At 38.5% G+C, this 25,092-nt stretch overlaps 1 protein-coding gene across 2 annotated transcripts in view; it reads right to left on the reverse strand.

The window, feature by feature from the left end:
• Positions 1–25,092, reverse strand: part of GALNTL6 (polypeptide N-acetylgalactosaminyltransferase like 6) — a 491,552-nt gene that overhangs the window by 85,627 nt on the left and 380,833 nt on the right. For both annotated transcript variants that reach the window (XM_050896088.1, XM_050896087.1), the window contains one exon: positions 3,133–3,318. In XM_050896088.1, the coding sequence (XP_050752045.1) occupies positions 3,133–3,318 (186 nt within the window). The remainder of the gene's footprint in view (positions 1–3,132; positions 3,319–25,092) is intronic.

The following is a 25,092-nucleotide window of genomic DNA, read 5'->3' on the forward strand; positions in this document are numbered from 1 at the left end:
TACTGGGTAAGTCACTCTCAAAAATGTAGGTTTTATCTTTATGAGAAAGATGCACCCCTTTAATTTCAACTGCTTGTTTCAAATTGGCCAGGTTAAAGTAACAATGCCACATTGCAAATCCTCTTATTTTCCTACTTAAATATATGATTACAGATGGCGACAACATTTGAGTGGCTCAGCAAATTATCTCTTGTTATCTGAGTTGTCGTAAGTACTTGTATTCTCAGTCTCCCCACTGGCAAGTAATGCATCACATAAATGTTGTGGAGATGGACAGCTATAGCTAGCAGGTGTCTTGATAACTTCCTAAGCATGATCTAATCATGATATAGTTTTAAGTCTTGGTCAGGAAAAAAATCTGTTTTGACAAACCCAGTTCTGGTAGCACTACTGATCTATTGTCCATCTCCCCTCTTTCTGCTCCCACGGCAACATCAGCAGAAGGAAAGATGTGCCTGCATCTTTCAGCTGGTTTGCTGCTCAGTTTCGTACCTGCAATAGCCGTGACTTCACACTACACGGGCTCTCAGCTACAGCAGCTGGAGCCCAGGTCACATCTTTCCTTCTGCTAACTTTATACTACTGAGGAGTGATAACAAACCGCTGTGTTTGCCAGCATTTTTACATGACTACAGCTGCCTACTCGGTGAATATCAGGCAAAACTCTCTGAGACCTGAGTGGCTTATCTCAGTTTAGAAACCCATTTAAGATAAAGAAATAAACTAAATAAAGCTTAAAGAAAATAAAGAAAAACCATTTTGCTCCTGTTTTTAAGAAAACAAAACAAAAGACTGTAACTGAAAACAACTGTGGCTCAGCTCCACAAAGCTATTCAGATACCTAACAAGTATTGAAATAACTCAGTCTTTCTTTGGTCTAAAAAGTGACAGTCAATTTTGAAAATATAAGTTAGATACTTCAATAGCTTTGAGAACTGTCTTTATGTGATTGCCCTTGGTTTCCTCACCACCTCCCCATCCTCTGACTTTCCAGGTCTCATTTTGAACAAAACCTGGTTTGGAACAGTGGCAACCGCTGCCCCTCTCAGCAAAGACTGGCAGTATTCACTCCAGAGCAGGGCTGAACTGTGCTCTTGTAGAGGACTTCTCAGTACACATGGCAGATACAATCAGAGCGAAAATAGGGCAGCTTTAAAGCAATAAATACCCAATATATCCTCTGTTGTGGTTTCCTTGAATGACATTCAGTCACATGCAGTGCTGAGTGAATCACAAGATAGAACTTTAGATAAACACTTGCAAAAATACATTAACTTTACTATTATTAGTAGCCAGGTGTCATCTGATTTCAGTAGAGTAAATATTTGCCACCTAATGGTTATGAGAAAGTTCTCTCATCCCTTTAGGAAAACAGGGCACAGGGCATCCTTAAATATACTAGCTGTGTGTGTTCATTCTCTATTTGTCCTTCTGCATGTAATGCTCTAATTTTTCTTTCAAAATAAAGCCTCTTGATTCTGGGCTCCACTATTCCTCAAGATTAATTTCTAGATCCTCTGGCTGGTTAGCTATGGGTATTTCTACTATATGTGGAACAAGGAAGATCTCATTCCACTTGTGAACTAAGGAGAACTGGGACTTGGTCCCTGATGAAGCTTCTCTCCTCTTTCCACTTTTCTGGCTTGAGGCTGAGGGTTGCGATCATCTGTTCAATACCCAACAGCCACCTAACTGCAATTATGAATCCTTTGTGACCATTCTATTTATTTTTCAGTTTTTATAGGGTGAAACCCAGATAGATGTACCTTCATTTCAGACAAGAAAGCAAGAAAAGGAACTGTTTCTGCAACTTGTACTTGTAATTTTCCCATGTCTAAGTCAGCAAAATAGAAGGGTTACGTCTCATCTGCAGTACTTAGCAAAAGATTTCAGAGGACAAGAGTGAGAGTCTTCTTGAGATTTTTTTTCGTTAGTGGCAATATATTATGCACAGTGGGGCAAAATCAGAAAGCAGAGGAAAGGTGACTGTATATGTAGAGTACTCCAGAGTGTTTAACAGCTACTGGTCGGGGCTGCTTGTGGAAGGCTTGTTGAAACTTATATTTCCCTCTGCTCCTTTATGCCATTTGGGCTTTACATGAAGACACAAAGGTTATTTTTAAAAATGCTGATGTTGTGATTAAGGGCAAAGTGGTAACAAGGGGAAAGACTGTATGCATAATTTCATATGGAAGCTAGAAAGGATATAAATTTGGAATTTTGTACATTATCTTGTTACTGATCTGAAGAAAAACTAGTTATTAGTATTTTTTTTTTTTGGTCTCAAGTGATAGTTCATTAGCAGAACAGCATCTCTTCTTGGCTGCAAATGCTTTATCAGCTTATCGTGTGGCCAAACAGTCCTAGCAACAAAATTCAAGAAACAGTAACCATTAACTGGTGAAACCCTATCCTGTCATGTACTTATGACATACTTTTTTAATTAATACAAATTTCTTTAATAGTAAACTCAGAAATTTTCTTTGGTTTTGCTAGCAAAAAAGCATGCACTTTGCAAAGCACACACACTTTGCATGTAGTCAAGTGTGTAGAAAAGAGGACATTGCTTCCTGAAGTGAAATCCTAGACTACAACAATTGATTTTTTCCATTTCTTTGACTAATGGAGCTTTGCCGGCTGCAGCTGGAATCCAGCAAAGCAGTCAATAGCAAATCATTCTTTCTGAGCTTCCTATTGTGAATGCAGTTGTTATTGGATTTAACTCTGAGGTCTTGGACACATTTACAACAAAAGCTGTTTTAATGGAATGTGGAGGACTAGGAAGGAGTACAATACCTGCATAACAAAAGTTCTCAGGTGTATAGTAAGGGCATAGCATAATACTAGATTTAGTAGTGTATTTAGTAGTAGTAATAATAAAATAAATTGTAACCCTAATAGGCCAAAGTAATACTTCAAAATTTTACCAGTTCTTTAGTCACAAGAACTATAAAATGGAGCTGCTCGCATTTCTCTGAGTTCTGTCTCATACTGACTCTTCAGACATTGCAGCAGAGCTCCAAACACTCCTATACAGTGTACGTCCTGCTTATTGTGGGACATGGCTCCGATTGCTTAAGCTATGCTGTATGTTCTAATTTTAATGGCTGATGAACGCTCATACACACTTACTAAGCAAGGGAGGCAGCCAATTCACGTTGACTTCGCAATGGGAATCCAGAAATGTCAAGACTTCTCCTCTAGCCAGCGAGGCTCCTAGCAGTCTGGTCCGAATGAGCCCTTCTCGTTTCTTGGTACGTACAATCCTCACTTTGGCAAAACGGACCATGTATTCCTCCAGCTTCTCTTTTAAATGTTCTAGAAAGAAGGGCAAAAAAAGCGTCAGTGGTGCCAGGCCTGGAGGAGCCAACAGAAGGACAGGTTGGCATACAACCTGCAAGCGGCTTATCTACTTCCATCTCTTGTCACTTCAAGTCCTCCAAAATCTGCCACAAATCCTCCCTGAGACGGTTCGGAAAGTGCAAATGTTCTCTGTTTTATCACACAGAGGAAGACACTGACACTCTGGACCTTTTACTGCAGTTGCTACTGGCAACCTGCCATCCACGATATAATCATGGCCAAAACAACTGCAGGATATTCATCCATCCTCTGGTTCCTGCAGCCCAAGGCCAGATAAACATTGTGGCATGCTGTTTTATAAACAGTGTCCTTTCCGAGTGGGTTTTCTATATCAACTAATTATGAAGAACTATGCGTGGAAAGAAATTTTGAGAAAGTAAACGTTAAAATAGCATGATTAGATTGTTTTTGTAATGGGAAGGGAAACAGAGATGAGGGAAGATCTTAATAGTTGGATACCAGCATGAAGCAAATGGACAGCTGACTTCCTAATAAAATTAAGCTGCAAACGTAGAGTAGTTGATAGGTTCTCTTGTCTGCATAATCTGGCTCTGTATCACAAAACAGCATCTTTGGGAACATTTTTTCTTCTGACTAGAAACACACACTAAGAATCTTAAAAAACCCCCAACAACAAAAAACACCCTACAGTTTTGCCTCTTCCTAAATACATCTACAACAGAAATCCTGATCTTTTGTCTTTGATATAACACCTCAGCCTGTCAGACTCATTACTTTGGAAAAATCTAATAATTTCATTTGGCAGGGAAAGAGGGAGAGAAAAGCTTAGTCTCCAATAATTAAAACTGGTGATAAGCCACATTTAGCGATGCCAGGGGTTGCAAGCTAAGTCTCACTGAAATGGGTTTGCCAGGTTACGATTGCTTCTTATATCAGCTACTAATTCTTTGGACTTGTATGGTCAGTACAGGACTCGATCCAGACCTTACATCATTATAGATTGCAAGAAGTTTGCAACGGACTACCTGAAAGGACTACCATTTAGCAGGACCCTGGAGCATATAATGCTGACACATAGATTAAAGGCAACAAGCAAATAAGTCACAATGCAGAGAATACAGGACCTTGTGTTAAAATAAAATCAAGGTCCACTGAAATAGAGCTCCCTGCACATGCTCCTTCTTGTCTCTGCTCCTTTCCTTCTGTCGTGGTTTAACCCCAGCCAGCAACTAAGCACCACGCAGCCGCTTCCCCCTCCCCCAGTGGGGTGGGGAGGAGGAAAAAAAAAAAAGTAGAACTCGTGGGTTGAGATAAGAACAGTTTAATAACTACAGTAAAATAAAATACACTACTAACTGAGAATAATAATAATATAACAATAATTGTAATGAAAAGGAATATAACAAAAAAAAGAAATACCACCTAAGAAAAGACAAGTGATGCATAATGCAATTGCTCACCACCAGCTGACCGATGCCCGAGCAGCGATCCGCCCCTCCTGGCCAACTCCCCCCTGTTTATATACGGGCATGATGTTCTATGGTATGGAATACCCCTTTGGCTAGTTCGGGTCAGCTGCCCCGGCTATGCTCCCTCCCAGCTTCTTGCACACCTGCTTGCTGGCAGAGCATGGGAAACTGAAAAGTCCTTGGCTTAAGATAAGCGCTACTTCGCAACAACTAAAACATCAGAGTGTTATCAACAGTATTCTCACACTAAATCCAAAACACAGCACTGTACCAGCTACTAAGAAGAAGATTAACTCTATCCTGACGAAAACCAGGACACCTTCCCAGCTGACCAACACACAAGACTTTCCAAATCTACCTGCAGATTAGGAAGGAGTAGAAACACTGGTGTGTAGTTATATGCATTTAGTGAGAGAGTACTTCATGGGATGCTTCTCTGTACTGAGGAATCCTGATGTATGCTGACACAGAAAAGGGAGAAGCCTGAGACCTGGGAACATCAGCCTGCAAGGATTACAGAACAGGTTGGGGTTTTTGGGAGGAGAAACTCAACACTGCTGAGCCAAGAGAGTGGTTTTTGTTCATAGTACTGCCTGGGAGAAGTATTAGATCAAGTGAGGAAGGCCAAGTCTGAGACAAAAAAAATAAAGAATGACATTCAGATAAACATCAGATGTTTTTGTCTTCTACTCTGTTGCTGATTGTAGAATAGACATTTAAATTCTCAAATAAGAGGAAAAGAGGTATCCCTTTCTTCATCCCATTTTGCTACTTAGGTACTCAATAAAAAACCAACACAATCCCTCAACAGTCACAATGACAAGAGATTTACTGCGTCTTTGAATCATGGTCTTTGTATGACCAACCATATTCACGGGACAAGGGCTGTGTGCTACTCTGACTCATTTTAGGTACCAGCTACAATTCAGTATCATGACTGAACTGAGGTTAAATCAAGTCTTAGATCATTTTGTGCCCATGTGCAAGACTGTCTAAAGCGTATATTTATCAAACTGTTTTCTTGTTTTTATGAGCTCCATTGAGGCTATTCCCATAGCACAGGAATATAGAAGAAGGGAAATAGACCTTAAAAACAAAGATACAAAGACCTTGCAGGTAATATAAGAAAGTCTGTTAGGGCTGTCAATCTGGATTTTTTTCTATGTTGTAAATTGTGTCATCTTATAGCCATGAAAAATGAAACAGTTTCAAAGTGACAGGATATTACATATTTCCAAAGTAAATCAAACGTAACCTGTTAGGTACCATAGCTTCTGTTAGTCCTCAGACACTGGAAATTTCCTGTAGTTCTCTAAGGTTGTCTAACCCTTCTCCTCTGACCTCTTCCACCCACAAGTCTTAAGTTTGTTTGCACTCAATAGCGCATAGGAGCCCCGCACCAAGAGCAAGACCACATTGCTGCACACTGTACAGACAACTAATAAAAAGATGGGAGCAAGCACTTAACACCTTGGCTATAGTGCAAATTCTCCATCTTCACCTGCCTACCCTCAGAGATGTGTTCACCGATGAGACTCCAGCTGATCAGAGGATCCTACTGCATAGCTCTGAATTTGGTACGTATCAGATATGATTGCTTTACTATTCCCTGTGAGCTGGTTCTAGGCAGTTTACCTCTTTGTACGTGAAGGCAGCTACCAAGGCATACCTGAATTGGACCTTCACTAGTTAGGTGTCACAATGGCTAAGGTGAGGCCCTTGCAATAGACAAGGGCCACCACTGATGTTTAAATGAATTAATACAAATGCACTCTTTTCATGCATTCTGATTGTTATCACTTGTCTTGGGCCAAATAAATTAAGTGAAATTCAGTCTTATACAAAGGACTTAATTTCATTCCTTTCACATCTTGCAACGAGTGAATTCTGAAAGCTGAGTGCCCATCTCTTCAGGAAAACACTTCAGGGAGAGATGATGTAAACTATCATATTACAATACATTCTTTTCTGTTCTTATATCAATTGCTAAATAACAAAAGAGCTGAATAATATAATTTGGTTGTCATCAGTTGTATTGGAGCTTGAACTCCACGAAATCAATGGTAGTTCGTACTGTTCTTTCATTGCTTCAAGGTTCCTTGCAAACTCAGGAAAAGAGGTCTCAAATTTTAAATATTTTAATTTTTTTTGGTGAGAATAATATCTGAAATTCTGTGGAGCAAACAAGAGTTCTCTATACCACCTTCCTTGCTCTCTCAGATAGCTCTTCACACATTTCAGACAGCATGTCATCGGATTTGTGAAGAACTGCATTAAAACATCCAGCATACCTTTTGATGCCAGAATCACATATCCCAAAATTTTTTTCATCTACTCAATTAGTCCCATGATTGAATAATCTTATTATTTTCTCCTTGTCGCTCAAAGAACAACTCGCAAAAAAGCAGAAATATACAAACAAAATTTGCATGTCTTGTTCACACAGAATTCTAAATACATCCTTATTTAGATATATCTGGAAGTAATCAGGAAGAAAACAAAAGCAATAAGGGTTAATTTTTATAGACCTTAGTTAGACAAGTAACATAAAAATATCAGGTCTACATACAGATCAAAGTATATGGATTACTAGAGATACATAAGGTATCTAGATTTGTTAAAACAGCTACATGTTAGTAATATCCTAACAATAAGTCATGACATAGTCAAACAGATGCCAGTAACAATGCCAGTAACAATACCTACTGTATGTTTAGTTTTGAGATTTGGCCAAGAAGACAGTTTGGGAATTTATTTGGGAAAAATTCTCAAAAACTACAAAAACATCATGAAGTATTTAAGTTCAACAACCAACTCCAATATGGTTGTGAGAATGAAAATATCTTAAAGTGGAGAAAAAAAATCCCTCTTGGATCCATAAGTAATGATTTTTTTAACTTAAATCAATATGAAAGTGCTCTCATATTGTATTTTTCCCTGCAATGTCTTGTGGCACTGTTTCACATCTTACCAATCTCTAAAAGCATAAACAAACACAGAGTAACAGCCAGAGACAGTAGAACAGTAGGAGTTTTAAAGAAAACTGTAGTATTTTCTACTACTTATGTAAGTAGTAAAACCATATCTTTCATGATGAACCACTCATTAAAGCCACTCCCGCATTACCCGATATACTGGTATTATGATAGGTGAGACTGTTTAAAGCAAAATGGCAATTCTGCAGGGCCTGTGGTCAGCAGCTGGCTTTAAAGGCTAGCTACTTAATAAAAGAGCCCGTGTTTGAGCCAGGGCTCATGAAGACATAGATGCTCTGATAAAGACAATACCTGGGAATCTCACAGCTCAAGTGTTGCTTAAAACAGACTAGACAAGACTTTAGAATTCTCTGTATACGAGATTTTGATTTGATTAACAAATGATCTAGGTGTTTGTGATTACTAACAAATTTTGATTTTTTAACCTTGTCTTTTCTCAAAAATATCAAAATAAGCTGCCCTTTTTCACAGAATTCCATAAATTTCCTTCACAGAAGAGAACACCAAATGATATTTTATTTCCTATAGTACAACTGCATTTTCTCACAGTTCCCAATTATTGTGTTGCTAATATTATCTCCAGAAGAAGCATCTCACACACAAAACCTATATATTACAAATAAACATTTAGAAGCAAGTAAACTCAAGTACACACGTAAACATGCATCAATGTCAGAGCAAAACTATAATTCTAAAGAAATTGTCTGAAAGAAATTATAATATGGCGTGTAAAATAGAAAGCAATCTGTAAAAAAAGGCCTTTAAATGTCCAGGGGACAACACATTCTGCCCATTTATTACCAAAGGAAACAGTTCAAGCAAGCTTGCCATGACAATAAAACAGGGAGGTAGGATGGTGTCATTTATATGCAGTAATATTACATAAATTTCACTTTCAGAGTTAGACATGAGAGAGAAGCCAGTATTTAAATTCTACAGTGAGCTATAAATGATGCACTTCAGATATAAAGAAGCCAAAGCCCTTGTCACTAGGTATGGGGAGTAAATGTCTAATTTATAATTTAAAAGAAAATACATCATTCTTTTCTTCACAATGTTGATCAAATGAACCCATGAATCATATGTTTGACACATGCCAGGCACCTGCCAGGGCAAGAGTTGGCACAGGCGGTGACAAATAAAGAATAATGCATGGGCAGGAGGTTTACAGGCTGTCACTGCTATGACAAGTGATGATAAAAGGAAGCATTATGTCTCTTCTAGTGATAGCCTGTAAACAAATTCTCCATTGTAATTGTTTTGTGTGGGCCTTCTCTGTCTTCATTTAAAGTCTGGAGAAGTTTTTCTAAAAGAACAGGAGACAGACAATTGCCTGGACATAGTTATTAAAGATCTCCTCAAGCAGAGTACCCAGTTACTTAATTTGGTGCCCAGAAATAAATTGGAAATCGAGGTTCTGCCTTTGTCAGGAAAAAAAAAAAATCAAAGTAGTAAAAAGCAGAACTGCAATTTTTCTATCCTGTTGGGATGCATAGAGGGAACACTTCATTATCACACTGGTACCCTGTGGCAACATGTGCTATGTGACAAGCAATGTTCCTCCAAGGTTACTGTGAAGGTGTTAAGAAAGACTTAAAAGATGATGTGAAAGCTGGAGCTGGTCTTCAGGACTTGCTTGACTGCAGTATGGACCATGAAAGAGGAAGCAAAATACAAAGAAAATAAAGCCTTTTGTTAAGCCCCTCTTCTGGACAGCCAGGCTGGTCCATCCCAAATCTGGGCCTGTAACACAGCTTACCCTCTGCACCTCTGTAGCATCTCCAATTTCTGCCCCAAAGTACTGACAACCTCTGTTATAGTATCACTGACCTGCAAATTATCAAATAATTAAGAACAGCAACAGAGCCTGCTAAATGCCCTGATAAACAATCTGAACTAAATCTCTTTCTTTTTAACTTTAATTGACTGAGAATTAAGTAACTTGAGCTGTTCTGCCATTCCCAACATGAGCCATATAAAAATAGTTCAAGAAAAACATACAGTAGTAGAAAATGTATGCTGGCCTCTCCTGTTACCTCAGCACAGGCATATGGGAGGAAGTAACATGGCCAAAACCATAGCAGTCTGTGAAATAGGTCAGTAAAATAATCTGCAAGTGACTATTTCTGTTGGTGAAAATTAAAGTGGTCAAATGGCTGTTTTGACATGCAGCAATAATGAGGCCAGCTCTAGAAGATTTTTCTCAATCTTCTGACTCCCCGGCCAGCAGCAGAGAGCTTTGTGCCCAATATGCACATAAAAACCTGCAAGTACATTAATGCAACGTCCATGGCTCTCATTGTGAAAAAGACCTCCATCATGTTATGTCCTTTTCTGCAAGGGCATTATCTTCCCAAGTAAAATTAGCAAGGATACTCTCAATTCCTTTCCTGAGGCGCTGAGCATACATTTTTTCTGGAACACCTCAGCTTCATCTTTTGATGACTGAAATGCTTCTGTCTAGTTTAAGTCTTAAGCTTGACAGAAAATACATGAAGGAAACTTAGTGGCCTATGATTATTCAGTTATTATTTGTTTTCTGCTACAATTGACAAAATAGCCCTCTCCAGCGCATTGTCATTATTTTTACTTTCACTGCCTGTATATATGCTACCATAAAAGCAAATCAGTCTGAAGAGAGAATGCAAGGTGAGTCCATGAATTTGAGTACATCATATTTCTTTCTTCCAGTTTCCCTTCAAGTTTCTTATTTGCAGAAAGTTGGTTGGAAATGCTGGTTGGACACAGAAATGTGGCAAAGGCTGTACCAGGTCAGCTTCCACTTTTTCTAGACAAGTCAAAGACTCCAAGAAGGACAATTCCCCTGGTTACACCTCTGGGTAAGCTACTCCACTGCTGCACTACCCTTCTGCTGAATAACTGTTTTCAAAAGTCCAGACTGAATGTTCCAAGCTGCATCTTGGGGCTGTTGCCTCTTATTGTACCATCTGCCAGTACCAGGAGGAATTTGGTTCTGCCATCTATGCAATTCCCATTCAAGCTGCTGTGGGCAGCTATTAGATCAGCACTTAGCTGCTGCTTTGCCAGACTAAACAAGACCAGGATCCCCAGCCTCTTCTCAAAGGTCACATACTTTTGGCCCATGACAGTCTTGCTAGTCCTCTGCTAAACTGACTCCAGCTTTTGTTGTCCTTCTTGAACTGCAGAGCCCAAAACTGGATGCAGAACTACAGGAGTACGCAGCACCAACATCATAAAAAGCATAATTTAATTTTATCTGCTCACTCTCATCCTAGCATAGCCCCATCCAGTTTGCCTTCCTGGTGATTAAAGGCCACCACTTTCTCCTATTCACCTGGTATCCACCATGACCTTTGCAGGTCCTTCATGGCGCATCAGCTAGCCAGTTTGCATTTTTACTGGTACATGGGGTTATTCACCTAGGTGCAGAATTTAGCACTCCTTGTTGAACTTCATGAGATTTATTTTGCCCAATTCTAGAGCTTCTCTGGACTGACACTATACTATTTGATGTGTCAACCACTTTCTCTATTTTAGTATCATCCACAGATTTGCTGAGGGTACACTGTCTCATCATCCAGGTTATTGCTGAAGATATTGACTAACATTTCCCCCAGTAAGTACCTAAGATATTCTGCCAAACAGACATCAAGCCATTGATGAATTACCCTTTGAGTCCATCGACCCAACCCATCCAACAGTCTTTTTGCACAGCACATGCTTCCTCTGTCTACCAGTGAGAATATTACAGGGACTAAAACTTCTTAAAGTCAAGGCAAGTTACATCCATTACCCTTCCCTTGACCACCATCATCATAAAAGGCAATCAGACTGTTCACACATGATTTGCAATTGGTAAATATGTGACGACCATCCTATATTATTTTCTTGTCCTTCGTCTATTTGCAGATGGCTACGCACCACCCAACAAGATGTGCTTCATGATCCTTCCAGGCAGTGAGCTGAGGCTTGTTGTTCTGCAGTTACTGGTTCCACTTCTTTCTCTTTCTCAAAGATGTAAGTAGCACCTTCTTCTAGTTGGTCACCCATTCTAGTTGACTGCCACTTCCAGTGGTTGCCCAGTCTTTTGGTTATCTTCCATCGTACCTTTACTTATCACCTAGAAGAGTGTGATAGTATTCTCTCTTCAGATGCCCAGATCTGAAGTCTTTTACTCCTAATTAGTCTGGACTGAGTAATCCTGGAGGAAGGATGGGGAGGTTTTCTGCCAGACAGACTTTAGCATCTGATCCATAGCCATGCCAGACTAAAACAAGTTCCAGAAGCAGACAGGTACTGTGAAAACTGTTGGGTATGGTAAGTCTGACATAGACTGATAAATAAGAGCAAATTTTATAACTGCTTGGTATAATAGCAGTTGGATAACAGCAATCTCATTTGAGCACTAGATAACCCATTCTTTCCAGTTTTGCACACCTAAGAATAACATCACTTGAGAAAAGCTATGTAGTTACTGCTGATCTGGAAGTAGCACTGTTTAGAGAGACATTTGTGCCAATTACTTGGAAACTTGTTCTCCTGGCTGTGATGTTTGGGTTAGCTTGCTTGGGGTAAGCTAAAATGCAGTCTCTTTTTCTGGTATTAATGATGAGCCAAAGTCCTTGGATAATATACTACAAGGCTATGGAGAGTATCCTGAACGTGCAATAGTTCCGTTCATCACTTGCGCATCAATGACTATAAACTTCCAAATAGCACCTTCATTTTGATGTTGAGTTTCAACTGCAGCCTGTCGCAGTTGAACGAACCTCCGAACTCGACAGTAAATGCACATTCCTTTGCACAGCCTGAAAAGGTCAGCATTACTGAGAGCAGGAGGCTGAACAGAGCAGATGAATAAGTAACTTAGCTTGATTTCATTCATGATAGATTTAAGATAAACTTCTCCGAATGAATCTGTTTGGTAGTGTATGGGCTTTCATATAGTCATGAAAGGAGTGACTGGGACTGCAGAATCCGTGAGGGTAGCTAGATTTGCTGAGACTTTCTCAGACTATAGCTCCAGTCAATAGACACATGCAGAGATCCTGGTATCTCTTTGTTGCACTTCCCTGAGCCCATGTAATTGTGACTGTTATTACAGTCGTTCTGTCGCCAGCTCAGAAGCACCTAGGACCTCTTTGTCAACAAGGTGAGTGTTCAGGTAATTGAACAGACGCAGGAGGTTACTCAGATATAAGGTGTGGTGACTTCTTATACAGATGTCATGGAAGCTTCATTAAACTCTTGAGGTACTTTTCCATGCCAGATTTTGCGAACAGGAAAAGGAGCGAAACACTTCATTTTTAGGTTGCAGTAATTTAGCATAGTAAGTTAGACCCTCCCATGAGCAGCTAGGGCTGGATTGCTAGTTTGTTGGTAGTGCTGATATGGGTCTGAATTTTCCCTTTTCATAAGGAAAGAATGAAAGATGGTTATTTGTTTTTATGGATTTATTCCAACTGCCAGTTGTACGAGGTAGTTGTTGATACTCTCACTGGTGTGGTAGTATGATAACTCATGTCTTTTCCACAGCTGAGAGCAGACTCCTTCATGTGCTACGTTTGCATCAGTCTAGCTCTGAGAAAGGGGTCTCCAGCTGGGAGAAAGGTGAGGCTACCTTTTACCCACAGACTAAATGATCTAATCATTATTTATTGTCTGAAAGCCTCCAAAGTAACAAAATTACCAAAATGGTATTTTACACATCATAGTTAAACCCTTCCAGGAATTAATCAATGCTCAATGTATTTTATAGCTTAAAATGGAGGCAAAAAGAACTTAAGCACTTACTCCTTATTAATTGATTTTATATGCTTAATACACAAAATTAAATTTAAAAAACCCCTTGTATCCACCTCTGCTTTTTGGCCTGTCGGTTGCAGCCATGACAAATATATCTCCCCAAAAGAAAAAGATGTTTTTAACTAGAATATTTAAAATAAAGACAGTTACTATTTCTTTGTATTTTCTTTGTATCTAATTTTAAAGCAATTGTCTTTTATATATTCAGGCTGTTCACATCCCTTTAATGTCTGTGTTCAGAAATGGGTTTTGGAACTGCCTGAAGAAAGCCTATGACCTGCTTCTTCATATATGTGCCCGTACCTATTTCTGAACGCTTCCCCAATATTAGCTTTGAAAAAAAGAGTGAGGAAATATGTTATTTTTACAGCTCTGTTCCTCTGGTTGTATCCAAATGGTTTGCCAGCTATAATATGCAGAGGAATAATTTTGTTCACCAGAGGAATGACACATTATAAAATGCAACCACCTTATACTGGATGAGGAAGTTGGTTCGTGAAGCAGTCTTAAACGGGAAGTAAAAATTAATTAGCAGGAAATTATTTTTGCTGCAAGGTAAATATAATAATTACCTGAATTGGAATGTGATCAAGAAACTGAACCCGATTAATGATACAGCACATTAAACGGGAGAGAGCTCTTAGCGCACAAACAGGAAACAAAAGCTATATTCCTCTTTGCTTGTCCTCCTGCCAACTGTATGGGCTGACAGCACTAGAAGTACAGTGCCTGGCCTTAAGGGTGAAAAGAAACCATACAACTCAGGTTGAATGGCCCTTTGCAGAACACTTCGCTCCCTGGAATAGCTTCACCACTGCAGCAGCATGGCTCATAGAATAAAGTTCAACCAAACTGGGAAGGATTTGTTTCCAGTACCATCTTGGTAGTCCTGAACCTCACGTGACCCGCACAAGCGTGCTCAGGGACATACTGCCCACTCAGGTGATGAGAAGGAAGGCAGAAGAGGTTGCAAAAGCTTTTTTTATGGACAATTTTTTTACAACAAAGATTTACCGTGGATGGACGTACTTGCTTTGGCACTTTCTCACACCACTAATTCAACAAATGTAACTGTGGCTACAGCTTAAACAAGAATCTGGGCAACTGGATTAGTTATCAGGGAAACTATGGTAAGTATACAGTAAGATAACAAAGAAATGTACAGCTGCCTTTACAGATCATTCTCTGGACACAATTATGTAGTACAAACCTGTCAAAAGGGTGACCTTGCTGCATTAAAATTGGATTCTTTTTAACAGGTCTGTTTACTACACAGGTATTTATACAGTAACTCATCCCCAAGGGAAGCAAGTTGTGAGGTTTCTTCCAGGTTGCAAGGCCAATTAGAAGAATGGTATTTTGAAGTGAATCCAGAAAAGTGTAACTTTCCTTGAGATCAATACATTACTCACAAATGCCATCCACTTGTTTTCAGAGTCACACTTTTGCATCTTGACAATATTAATTGTTAAAAATTGTAAACGATGACCTGTCAAGCAAGATTTTTTTTTTTTTTTGGAACATATTTCTAACACTGCAAACAGTCTTGCAGATTTTGAGACCTGTCTTTACACTGACATTTTCTCTGTTTTGCCTGAAACTATCTTTGACATATTTTTAGTTCTTCCTCCAAAATATATCATTGACTTTTACAGTAGGTGCTGTCTTCAGAGAACAGTTTTCTCTCATACTGCTCTTTTTAACCTCTCAAATGCCAAGGACAGATTGTACTGGAGAACTGGTGAAACACTGCTGTGAGGATGGCACTGACCTTATATTTGCAGAGGACAGTAAAACTGGTCCTTGGGAAGTGGGGAAATAGAAGTCATACAACTCGTGTAATTACTTTTTAAGTAGCATCAAATTCTGGTACAGCTCCCTACACTGAACACTTTTATTTCCCAGAGTAATTCTACTGACATTATAACTCATTGCAAACCTTAGGCTCTACTAACCTAAAGATATTGGAATATGGCCATGTCCTAACAAAATATTTGAATAACTTTCTGCCTAACTGAAGATGCTACACTTCCGTAATTCTTGTCCATACAATTTGCTTCCAAAATTAGATGTATAGAAGTCTTACACTGAAAGAACTAGACTGCTGTTTGGATTACATACTTTGAAGCATGAGAGTTAATTATCAAAAAGGAAACCATTCTCTGTTCATAGACTAATCTGCTATGATGATGTTCCTCTACATAATGAGGCAAACATTGATGCATAATTAGGCATCTCCTAACACCAGTATGAGCTATTAATCAAACAATAACACCATGTTTTTTTCATGGATAGATGATTGGCTTTTCACTTTTTATTTAAGACAAGAAAAAGAACAAATAAATGAGCTGCTGCATAAATCAAGCTTTGGAAGAGGAGACATCAAGTTCTTTCTTTGTTATCTTTTTTCTCCCTTTGTTTTACACATTGAATCAACCTGTCTTTTCCTATCTCTCAGCTGTCACAATTGTTCTGCAGTATCACTGATGCTTTTCACATCCTCTTTAGTCTGGCAGGTTCCCTCATTAAGGATGTGAATTTAAGAAACAGAAAGACATACTGAATATTAAATAAATAGCTAAGATCCAAAGTTTAAATAAATAAATGAATAAATATTATATGGAATATTAAGTAGCAGATCCAAGCTCCTAGCAGCTTTCATACAATGACAATTGGATTAGGCTCAGACTATGCCCATACATTTCTACACAGCTTATTTTGAACACTCGTCCACCACCTTCCCTCCCCCGAACTGCTGTCTGTCTTGCAATGTCAAAAGACAGAGGATGTGACGTAGGATATAATCTAGTATTTTTTACTTTATATGTTAATAAAGTTTATGGTAACAGGGTCATCTCTGGATACAAGGAATAAGGATGGCATGGACTGTTCTAAATCCCTTTGGAAAGCTGAGCCTTAGGCCCGTTCCATCTCCATATGGACAGCCACATGAGTCTAGATCCAAACACAAGAATTTGTTGCATCTGGCCTTTACTTGTATAAACACAGTCTCCTCCTAGTGATCTTTTCAAATCTTTCATAAGTAAAGGCTTAACAGATTAGCAGATATCAAGTGAAAAATAAATCATTGCCATGAACATGTCTTATTGCTCTTGGAAAGTGTAAAGCTATTTCAAAACTGGACTGGGCATATCTGCTTTACAGCATTTTACTGATCCTTAAAGATGGACAAAATGCTGTACTTCTGAACACAGTTTTCATACCTTTGTTACTGTTAAAACTACAGATTACAGATCCAATAGAGGAAATAACCTTTGTATTTCAGATTTTCTTAACATATGAAAAATAACTTTGTCCAAAACTGCATTTAAATCTATAATAGAAATGCCTGAATTTAAGAAATATATGAACAGAAAAACAAAAGACTGTCTAATTTTCATTTTAAAGCACTTGTTACTTAAAGTATTCAGCAGACTGTCAATATCTTGGCTGATCCAAGAAGCCCCATTGGTCCTGACCAGAACTATATGCATCTTCCCCTCACCATCTTTTCGCTGAACTGGAAGTGTTGTCGTTCACACATAGTGTGTCACTTACACTTCCCCCCAATTTTGTGCTGGTGTGACGTTTCCCACCTTTAGCAGAGAAAGTCTTTTAAAAAAAGGTGTAATAAAAGGAGTGGGAAAGTTGTTGCCATTCACTGCAAACATTTAATATTTTTAATCAATGTGTCCCCTGCACTCTAAGCTGAAAATCAGCCATGTGAAGATCTACTGTGGTAAGCATGTAAGTACAATGCAAAAAAAATCAAGGCAGAAAATATTCTCCCTGGGAAAAATTTTTCATTGTGTGAGTCACATATCAAGAGATGTACTGTGTTACAGATAACATCCTCCAACTACTCAGGTTCACACGGGCAGCCATCCTTTTCCAATAGTTAACTCACTGATCTCTATGGCAGCTCCAGCAATGGCTTGCCTGGGAAAAACACAAGTATTTTTGCATTTTACCTGTAGTTTGACCTGTAGAGTTGGTAGTTTTTCCGTGGAAATGTTGTAATCACTTCTCGATTTTTGTCGAGTTTTGTTTAATTTTTAAGAACTTATTCCCCGAGGTTTGTTTTTTTCCTGTTCTTGTAAGAGCATTGCTTAGGCCCAAGTAAAACAGGTAGAAACCACACAGAATAGGTATAGGTAAAAGCAGGTACAAGCAAACAGAGAAACAGTGCCACCAGTGACCCATATACCAGTTTTGTAACTGTTCTCATTTAGTGGATTTACTTTTAGAAATGAATAAAAAATTGCTAGAAAAAATTAAATTTGACTCAATTTTCTGATTAACTAAGACATTCCTAGCTTCACTTGTCATCAGCTGGAGTGGCAGATGCTTGTCAGGCTCCGGAAAGTAAACTGTGACAGCATTTATAGGTCAAGGAAAATGTTTAGCTTAATTTCAAAGCTACCTGAGAGCAAGAGCTCTGAATTCTTTTCTAGAGTCATGTTTCCATGTTCATAGTTTCTTGGAAGCAGCTGAAAGGAAATAAGAGCAACAGAAAAATAACAGGGGCATAAATAAAAGTTACAGTGGGCAAAGCTGAATACGGGAAAACTATAAAAACCAAAACAGTAGAGAATACATAAGTAAAAGGTAAAATACAAGTAACTACAATATTCTGAAATGAATATGACTTCTATTCATACCAGGCTATCATTCTGCTGAAGAAAATGTTGGGCTTTTAGTTCTGCTGTAAAGGGCAGACTGCATCTTAGCAATACATCTTGTAATTTAGTTCCCTTTGCGGCTTGGAGTGAAAGGGAGAACACTTAAAACTCACAGACAAATGAAATACAAATGAACCCGATTTCCAAACGAACAGCTGGAGATGTTCAGAAGAATGAAATAACATGCTACCTGGTTTCTTTCACTGACACATGCTTCACTTTGCCCAGAGGAAATTCTCTCGAGGATAAGAGACTCCCTTAACAGGAAATTTCCCTCGGTACAAAGGTAATGTGCTCCATTTATTAAGATTACCAGCCAACTGTTTATAGCAAGAGCTTTACACAAGGGTAAATTTCATTTTCAAGGGAATTAAGGATTGAAGTGCTCATTTATACTGTAGCTCTGTAGACCACTCAGTCTGGCATTGCCAAGTGCTAGCAATAGGCCTCAGTCTTTATAAAAATAGTTAAACACTTCAGGACATAGGACTTGTTATGTTGTGTCTTGAACTTACTGTATCTTGATTTGCTATATCTGTAAAAATACATAAGAAACATAGACCATACCTGCAACTTGCTTAAAGACCTGACGATTATTGTCTAGCTTGCCCTAGCTGTTACGCCACAATTACTGGTGGCAAACTGGCTGCTGCTTATCCTGTGTTTCTGAGCTTTAGTTACATTATTTGTTTTTTTTTCTGTTGCATTTTGTTTAGCTTTGTGTAGTTGCATGGTTTTCCCCCTAAAAGGAAATCATGGCATCTATAGAGAAGGATTAAAAAACCTAAGTAACTAATCCTGTGAGGAAGAAATCCTCACCCTCTACTTTATACTCTTGCTGGATGAACTCAACTCAATGGAGCAATGCATAGGGAGGGTGAGCATAATGGCAGAGAAAAGGGTAGATAATAGGATGCTGGCTTACAACTATTTTAGTTGCATTATTAATAAGAACAAGGAATAATTAGATAATTTGCATAAGTGTAAATACAATTTAAATTGCACTAAATTAACTGATTGTGGTATTTTGATTAGGCAATTAAAACATTAGATTAACAATACGTTCTAATTCTTAGATACAAAGGTGTGCTCTTTTGTTTTCCATGACTAAATTGTATATGTAATAGTACACTTACATTATGCTTTTGGAAGGATCTCACTGAATGTGAGAAAATAAAAAATACTTCAGTTTCCTTTGAACGTGTCTTAGTGACTTTTCATAATCTCTTGTTTCAATAACCCTACTGTGTGTTTTTCTTTTGCAACTACTGTAGCAAAATTCTGCAGAATACTTTCAAAGCAACAAAGTCAGCAAGGCAGTATTTCATCTATTCGTCAATGTCAATATTGTTTTTACTTTTAAGACTGTTTGCAGCCTCTGAACACCAGAGCTATCTGTTTCATCAGACAATGGTTTACCATGGGACTTAGGGCTTGTTAGTGTAATGATTCAGTATCTGCCATAAGACTGAGGCAGCTTTACACACACACAAGTAATAGCTTTATACATCTAGCGAGGTTATGAAAATGCACTTTGTTTTAAACCAAGATCTTCTGAAAAGGACTTTCATATAACGCATAATTTGTGAACTATACAGGGAAAACTTCAGCATGTACAGAAGAACAGGAGGTAGAATTTATAATGCCATCTCCGTATTTGATGGCTCAGACAGGCACGAGCTTCGCTAAACCTCAGCCAGGTACAATCTCTCTGAGAGCTGCTGTTCACCAGAGCCACTAAGGTACTGTGGGACCCCAAGTCAGTTCCTGTCTCATTTCATTTTTCCTGGGCCTCATTTCTGGGGAGCATGAAGGGCTCAAGAGTCACTACCAAGAGGAGCTTTAAGAACCGCTGGGGAGGCAGGGAAACTTCTGCCTCCAATGAGCCAGTGTAGCCTAAGGACTGCAGAAGGTAGCACCAGGTCTTTAAGACATTGCCCCCAAATAATAATACAAAACACTCCACCTGTGTGTGTATACACGTGGGGATGGGAGGTGACAGCAGATGGGAAATTCACTCCCTGTGAAGCTCCCATCTCACTGTGGTGACTGGTTAGACAACAAAAGCGAACAAATTACCATCTCAGGTGGCTAAAGCTGAGAACAAATAATTCTACTCAAACTTAAGGCTATTTATTTTATGAAAAGTTTTCTGAACCAAAGTTACCTGCAGGAACTGATAATGGCAAACATACGCATGAGAGGCCTTATTCTAAGTCACATCCCTGGAGTCCCTGAATGTAAGCTATACCTTGGCATCCACCCACTGAAGTGAACTAGGTAGCTTATCCAAAATTATTTGCCATGAATTTATCCACAGACACAGGGAAAAACCACACGTGCACCAAAATGTCTTCACAAAAGTAACCTCGAAAATAGTATTAAAGAAGAAACAGATACATAAAACCAGTCAAACCCTTCAGGACACTAAACACTTCAAAATCCAAATCATGTTCACTGAGGAAATAATTCACTATTAATTAATAAGCTGGATGTCAATACAAGTAAGATTTGGCAAAACAGTAGGAGTCAATTTAATACCATGACTGAGCTTTTCTAAGTATTTCTGCTACACTTTAGAGTTTTCACCAAATTAATTGTCATGCTGCAGAAACTTTCATTTCTTTTTTTCAATGAAGCCCAGTTTGTTTGTTTGTTTGTCCAAAACTTCATCTATGTTTTTGTTCTGGTTTCAGCTGGGACAGAGTTAACTCTCTTCTTAGTAGCTGGTACAGTGCTGTGTTTTGGATTTAGTGTGAGAATACTGTTGATAACACTCTGATGTTTTAGTTGTTGCTAAGTAGCGCTTATCTTAAGCCAAGGACTTTTCAGTTTCCCATGCTCTGCCAGCAAGCAGGTGTGCAAGAAGCTGGGAGGGAGCAGAGCCGGGGCAGCTGACCTGAACCAGCCAAAGGGGTATTCCATACCATGGAACGTCATGCCCAGTATATAAACAGGGGGGAGTTGGCTGGGAGGGGTGGATCGTGGCTCAGGCATTGGTCAGCGGGTGGTGAGCAATTGCATTGTGCATCACTGTTTTTTTTTTCCTTTTTTTCCCTTCTTTTTTTCTTATGTTCCTTTTCATTACTATTATTATTATTATATTTCATTATTACTATTGTTAGTATTATATTTTACTTTAGTTATTAAACTGTTCTTATCTCAAGCCACAAGTTTTACCTTATTTCCTGATTCTCCTTCCCATCCCACTGGGAGTGGGGGGGAGTGAGGGAGCGGCTGTGTGGTGCTTAGCTGCTGGCTGGGGTTAAACCATGACAGTTTTGAACATATCAGTGTAGAATAACTGTAACTTTGAATCTATTGTATGCTTCTGATTAATTTAATTTTATTTTTCCATAGGTCCAACTCTCCTTCACGGTCTCTCTTCCTAGATAAAAATAGATGTATTGCAAAAAAAATGGAGAGGGATTTTTAAAGTCAGTCAATTACGTACTTATACATTTTCACACACTCTACATTATTGCCATTAGAGCTATGGTTACATGAGATTAAAGAATAAAACTAGACTGTGGGTACTGTTTTAGGGAAAAAGACAGAAATCACTTGTTATTTTTCACTATTAAAGCTAAAGTTAATCCCCTTTTCATATTTCTGAGTGAAAAAGGTGATTGCCTTAGTAAAAATGGAGACTGGTTACTATTGGTAACTTTGTGAAACACTCTTACTTATTCTGCACTGGAATGACATCATGTATTTCATGTCGTGTAAGACTTGCAAAAGTGCCTAAACTAAAAAGACTGCAGGACTAAATTTTTTTTTTTTTTAATATTTTATAATACTCCCACATGCACTTTTAAACACCCAATACGTTTTTATGAATGTTCTGAATTTTTCTGAAAACAAACCCAAGGTGAGTATATGTGCATTTAAAAAATGGTTACCTTGCACTAAATTTCTCCTGGAAAACTTCAGTTAATATAGCAAAGCAGAAATAGCTGTGTATAGTCATTTGATCCACAGTATCATTTCTCAGATTTTCTGTCATCAGTCATGAAAATCGTATGTAAAGAAAAACTTGTTTCTTTGTTTTCTTTCTGTTATACATCTCATTTTCAAACAAAGCAGCATTTGACCCATCAGAAATACATGGATCTAGGCTTTGCTGAACTTTGGTTTTTTTTTTCCCTAAATCACTGTAGTCTATATTTCCTCATTTTTCATGTCATCTAAATGACTTGCCTTCTACCTGGTTGCTGCGTTTTCCCCTTTAATTGCCACATTAACACCTGCTCTTGAATCCAAACTGTCTGCAGGACAACGTAGAGCTGGAAAAGTGTGACTGCTGTAACCACAGATCAACGCTTACAGGAAGCATGGAACGATACATCCTGCGGTAGCAATTAAGCTACTGCCTTGTGGAACTGAAAATTTTTCCCCAAGTGTAATCTAGATCCTATAAATGTTCCTGCTGAAGCCAAACTGCAAAGACTGTTTTCAAAAAGACCTCACTGAAAGATTCATGCTCTTTTTATTTTGCACAATTCATCCCTGCAAGGATAACTTATGAATATACGCTTTAGCAACAATTACTCACATTAACAACTTCAGACAGCTATGAATTGCACACACCAGGCAGGAAGATTTTTCTACATAATCTAAAATTTTCACAGTTCAGCCACATGTTGCAGAGCATTAGGAAAAGAGATGCCGTTTATGTAATCTCTGAAGATCACTTTGCTTCTTTATCTGAAGTGAGAGGAATTAATGGTAGTCAGTCAGGTGCTTTTAGAAAAGTTTCCTTGCTTACATTTGTAAGTTCTCATTAAATGATATGGCTAAACTAAGTAGAGAAAATCCTTTTACAAGCAATCACCATGTCAGATAAGCTAATCAGTAAGTAATGGCCAGAATGCTAAAGGTCTTCAAGCATTGAGCAGTCCTTGATAACAATGAGAGATAAGTATTTAAATACTTTTAAAACTCTCATTAATAATGAAAAAGCTTAATAGGTAAAAATATTCTGATCTCACTTTCTGCTATTTTTCTTCAGCAAGTTCATTTGTAAAAGCTACCTGAAAAATGGAATTGGATATAATTAGTGAACAATATTTATCACTGTACAATGACTTAAAAGCAGTGAACAAGTACTTACTAATCCAAGCACCGTAACTCAGATAACCAGGAGAGTTGTGAGCAAAACCAGAATTTTGAGTATTGCTATTAATTTAACGGATTGGATTATTACATTACAAATTATCTACGCTTTACAATTATCTTCCTTTGAGAACAAAACATTTTGGTCATCGGTAGTTACTAAAAATCTCTTGTTCCTTCCACACACCATCTGCTTTGCCATGGGTAGTGGCGCTGAGAGTGAAGCAGAGCATCGCAACGGGATGTGGAGACTGAAGGGCGAAGTACACGCTGAAGAACAGCTGCACAAACACATGTGGTAGCACATATGTTCACAATGCTGATGGGACTGGCAGACAGTAAGGCTTAGCTTATTTCAAATGGCCTAAATGTCAGAAAAAATGAAAAAAACCTGAAGCACCTTTACTAGTGCAGGTGGCAACACTTGCACATGGACAAGGACATGGAGACCAGACAAATGCAGATTGACAGAATAGTAGATAACAAGCAGAAATAAAGCTTGCACACTGACGACTTCAGGCAGATGAAGACAGTGAGAAAGTATCATTGAGAGTATTTGAACTCTCTAGCTCATTCAGAAAAGACTTTGTAATTTTTCAAGTAGGTTTGCAAATGTTACTTGATACTGTAATCCAGTAATACTAATAATATGGAAGCAGTCCATCACTGGCAAAAAAATACAGAAAGAGACTTGATTCATGATCTTGACAAATCTCAAAAAGTAGAATGTCAATCTGTACATACTAAACAAGGTCTTAGAAGATGCTCTTCATTAGAAGTGATAATTACCACTCCATGACTCACGATGTTCAGAATTTATCATCAGCTTCCAAGCTAACTGCATGTGTTATTGTGATTCTTATCAGTCGGATTTACACTGTAAAAATGTTTCTCTGGAACTGTTCATAAATTGTTAAGATACCAACCATTACAGCGTATGTTGTTGGCATTTATTCAGTGCTAAAAACAGGGGGAGAGAGATATGGGAAAGCAACAGAAATATTTCCTTTTTCTCTGACTTGACATAACCAAGTTGTGGTGACCAAAAACTATTCAGCACGTTTTGAGACAAAGATGAACAAAATGGTACATAGCTACATTTCATATGCCACAGAAAGGATGTTTTTATAGAGTCTGATATTTACAGTGCAGGACTACACATTTTACCTCTGCTTTAACACATCCTACTGTTAAACTAAAATTAAACCTACACATTGAAGAAACTCTGTAGTCAGAAGTTAGTGTGCTGTAACCAAAGTTGTCTCAATTTCTGCACAAATTAAGAATTTGATCGAACAGCTTTAACTCTGACAAAATTCCTATTGGTGTACCTAATGTTACTACTACAAGGCAATTTAAGTAGTGAAATCACTTTTGGTCGTTAGGCATTATCAAACTTGCAAAGAAAGCAAGCTCTTTTGGCCAATTTAGCCTTCGTTGGGTAATTACCATGCTATATGAGCATTTGTGGCTCACTGATAGGTTGCTGAAAGTCAAATTGTGTGGAAGGTGCCTCCAGTTCCGGTCCATCCTACCCTCTTTCCCATTTTGAGCCAGCCTTCTGCAGCCCCTATCTGGGTAGGTCACTTTCCAGTGAAAACCAGAGCCCAGGGAGTGGTAGGTACATGTCCAGGTACTGAAATCAAGATGAAGCCAGTCATGCACTCGTATCTCTACAAGTCTAGGGATGCCTGGGACTCTGCAGTCGGCTTAGAGGTG

The sequence above is a fragment of the Gymnogyps californianus genome, chromosome 4 (assembly GCF_018139145.2).
Source record: "Gymnogyps californianus isolate 813 chromosome 4, ASM1813914v2, whole genome shotgun sequence".
NCBI lineage: Eukaryota > Metazoa > Chordata > Aves > Accipitriformes > Cathartidae > Gymnogyps > Gymnogyps californianus.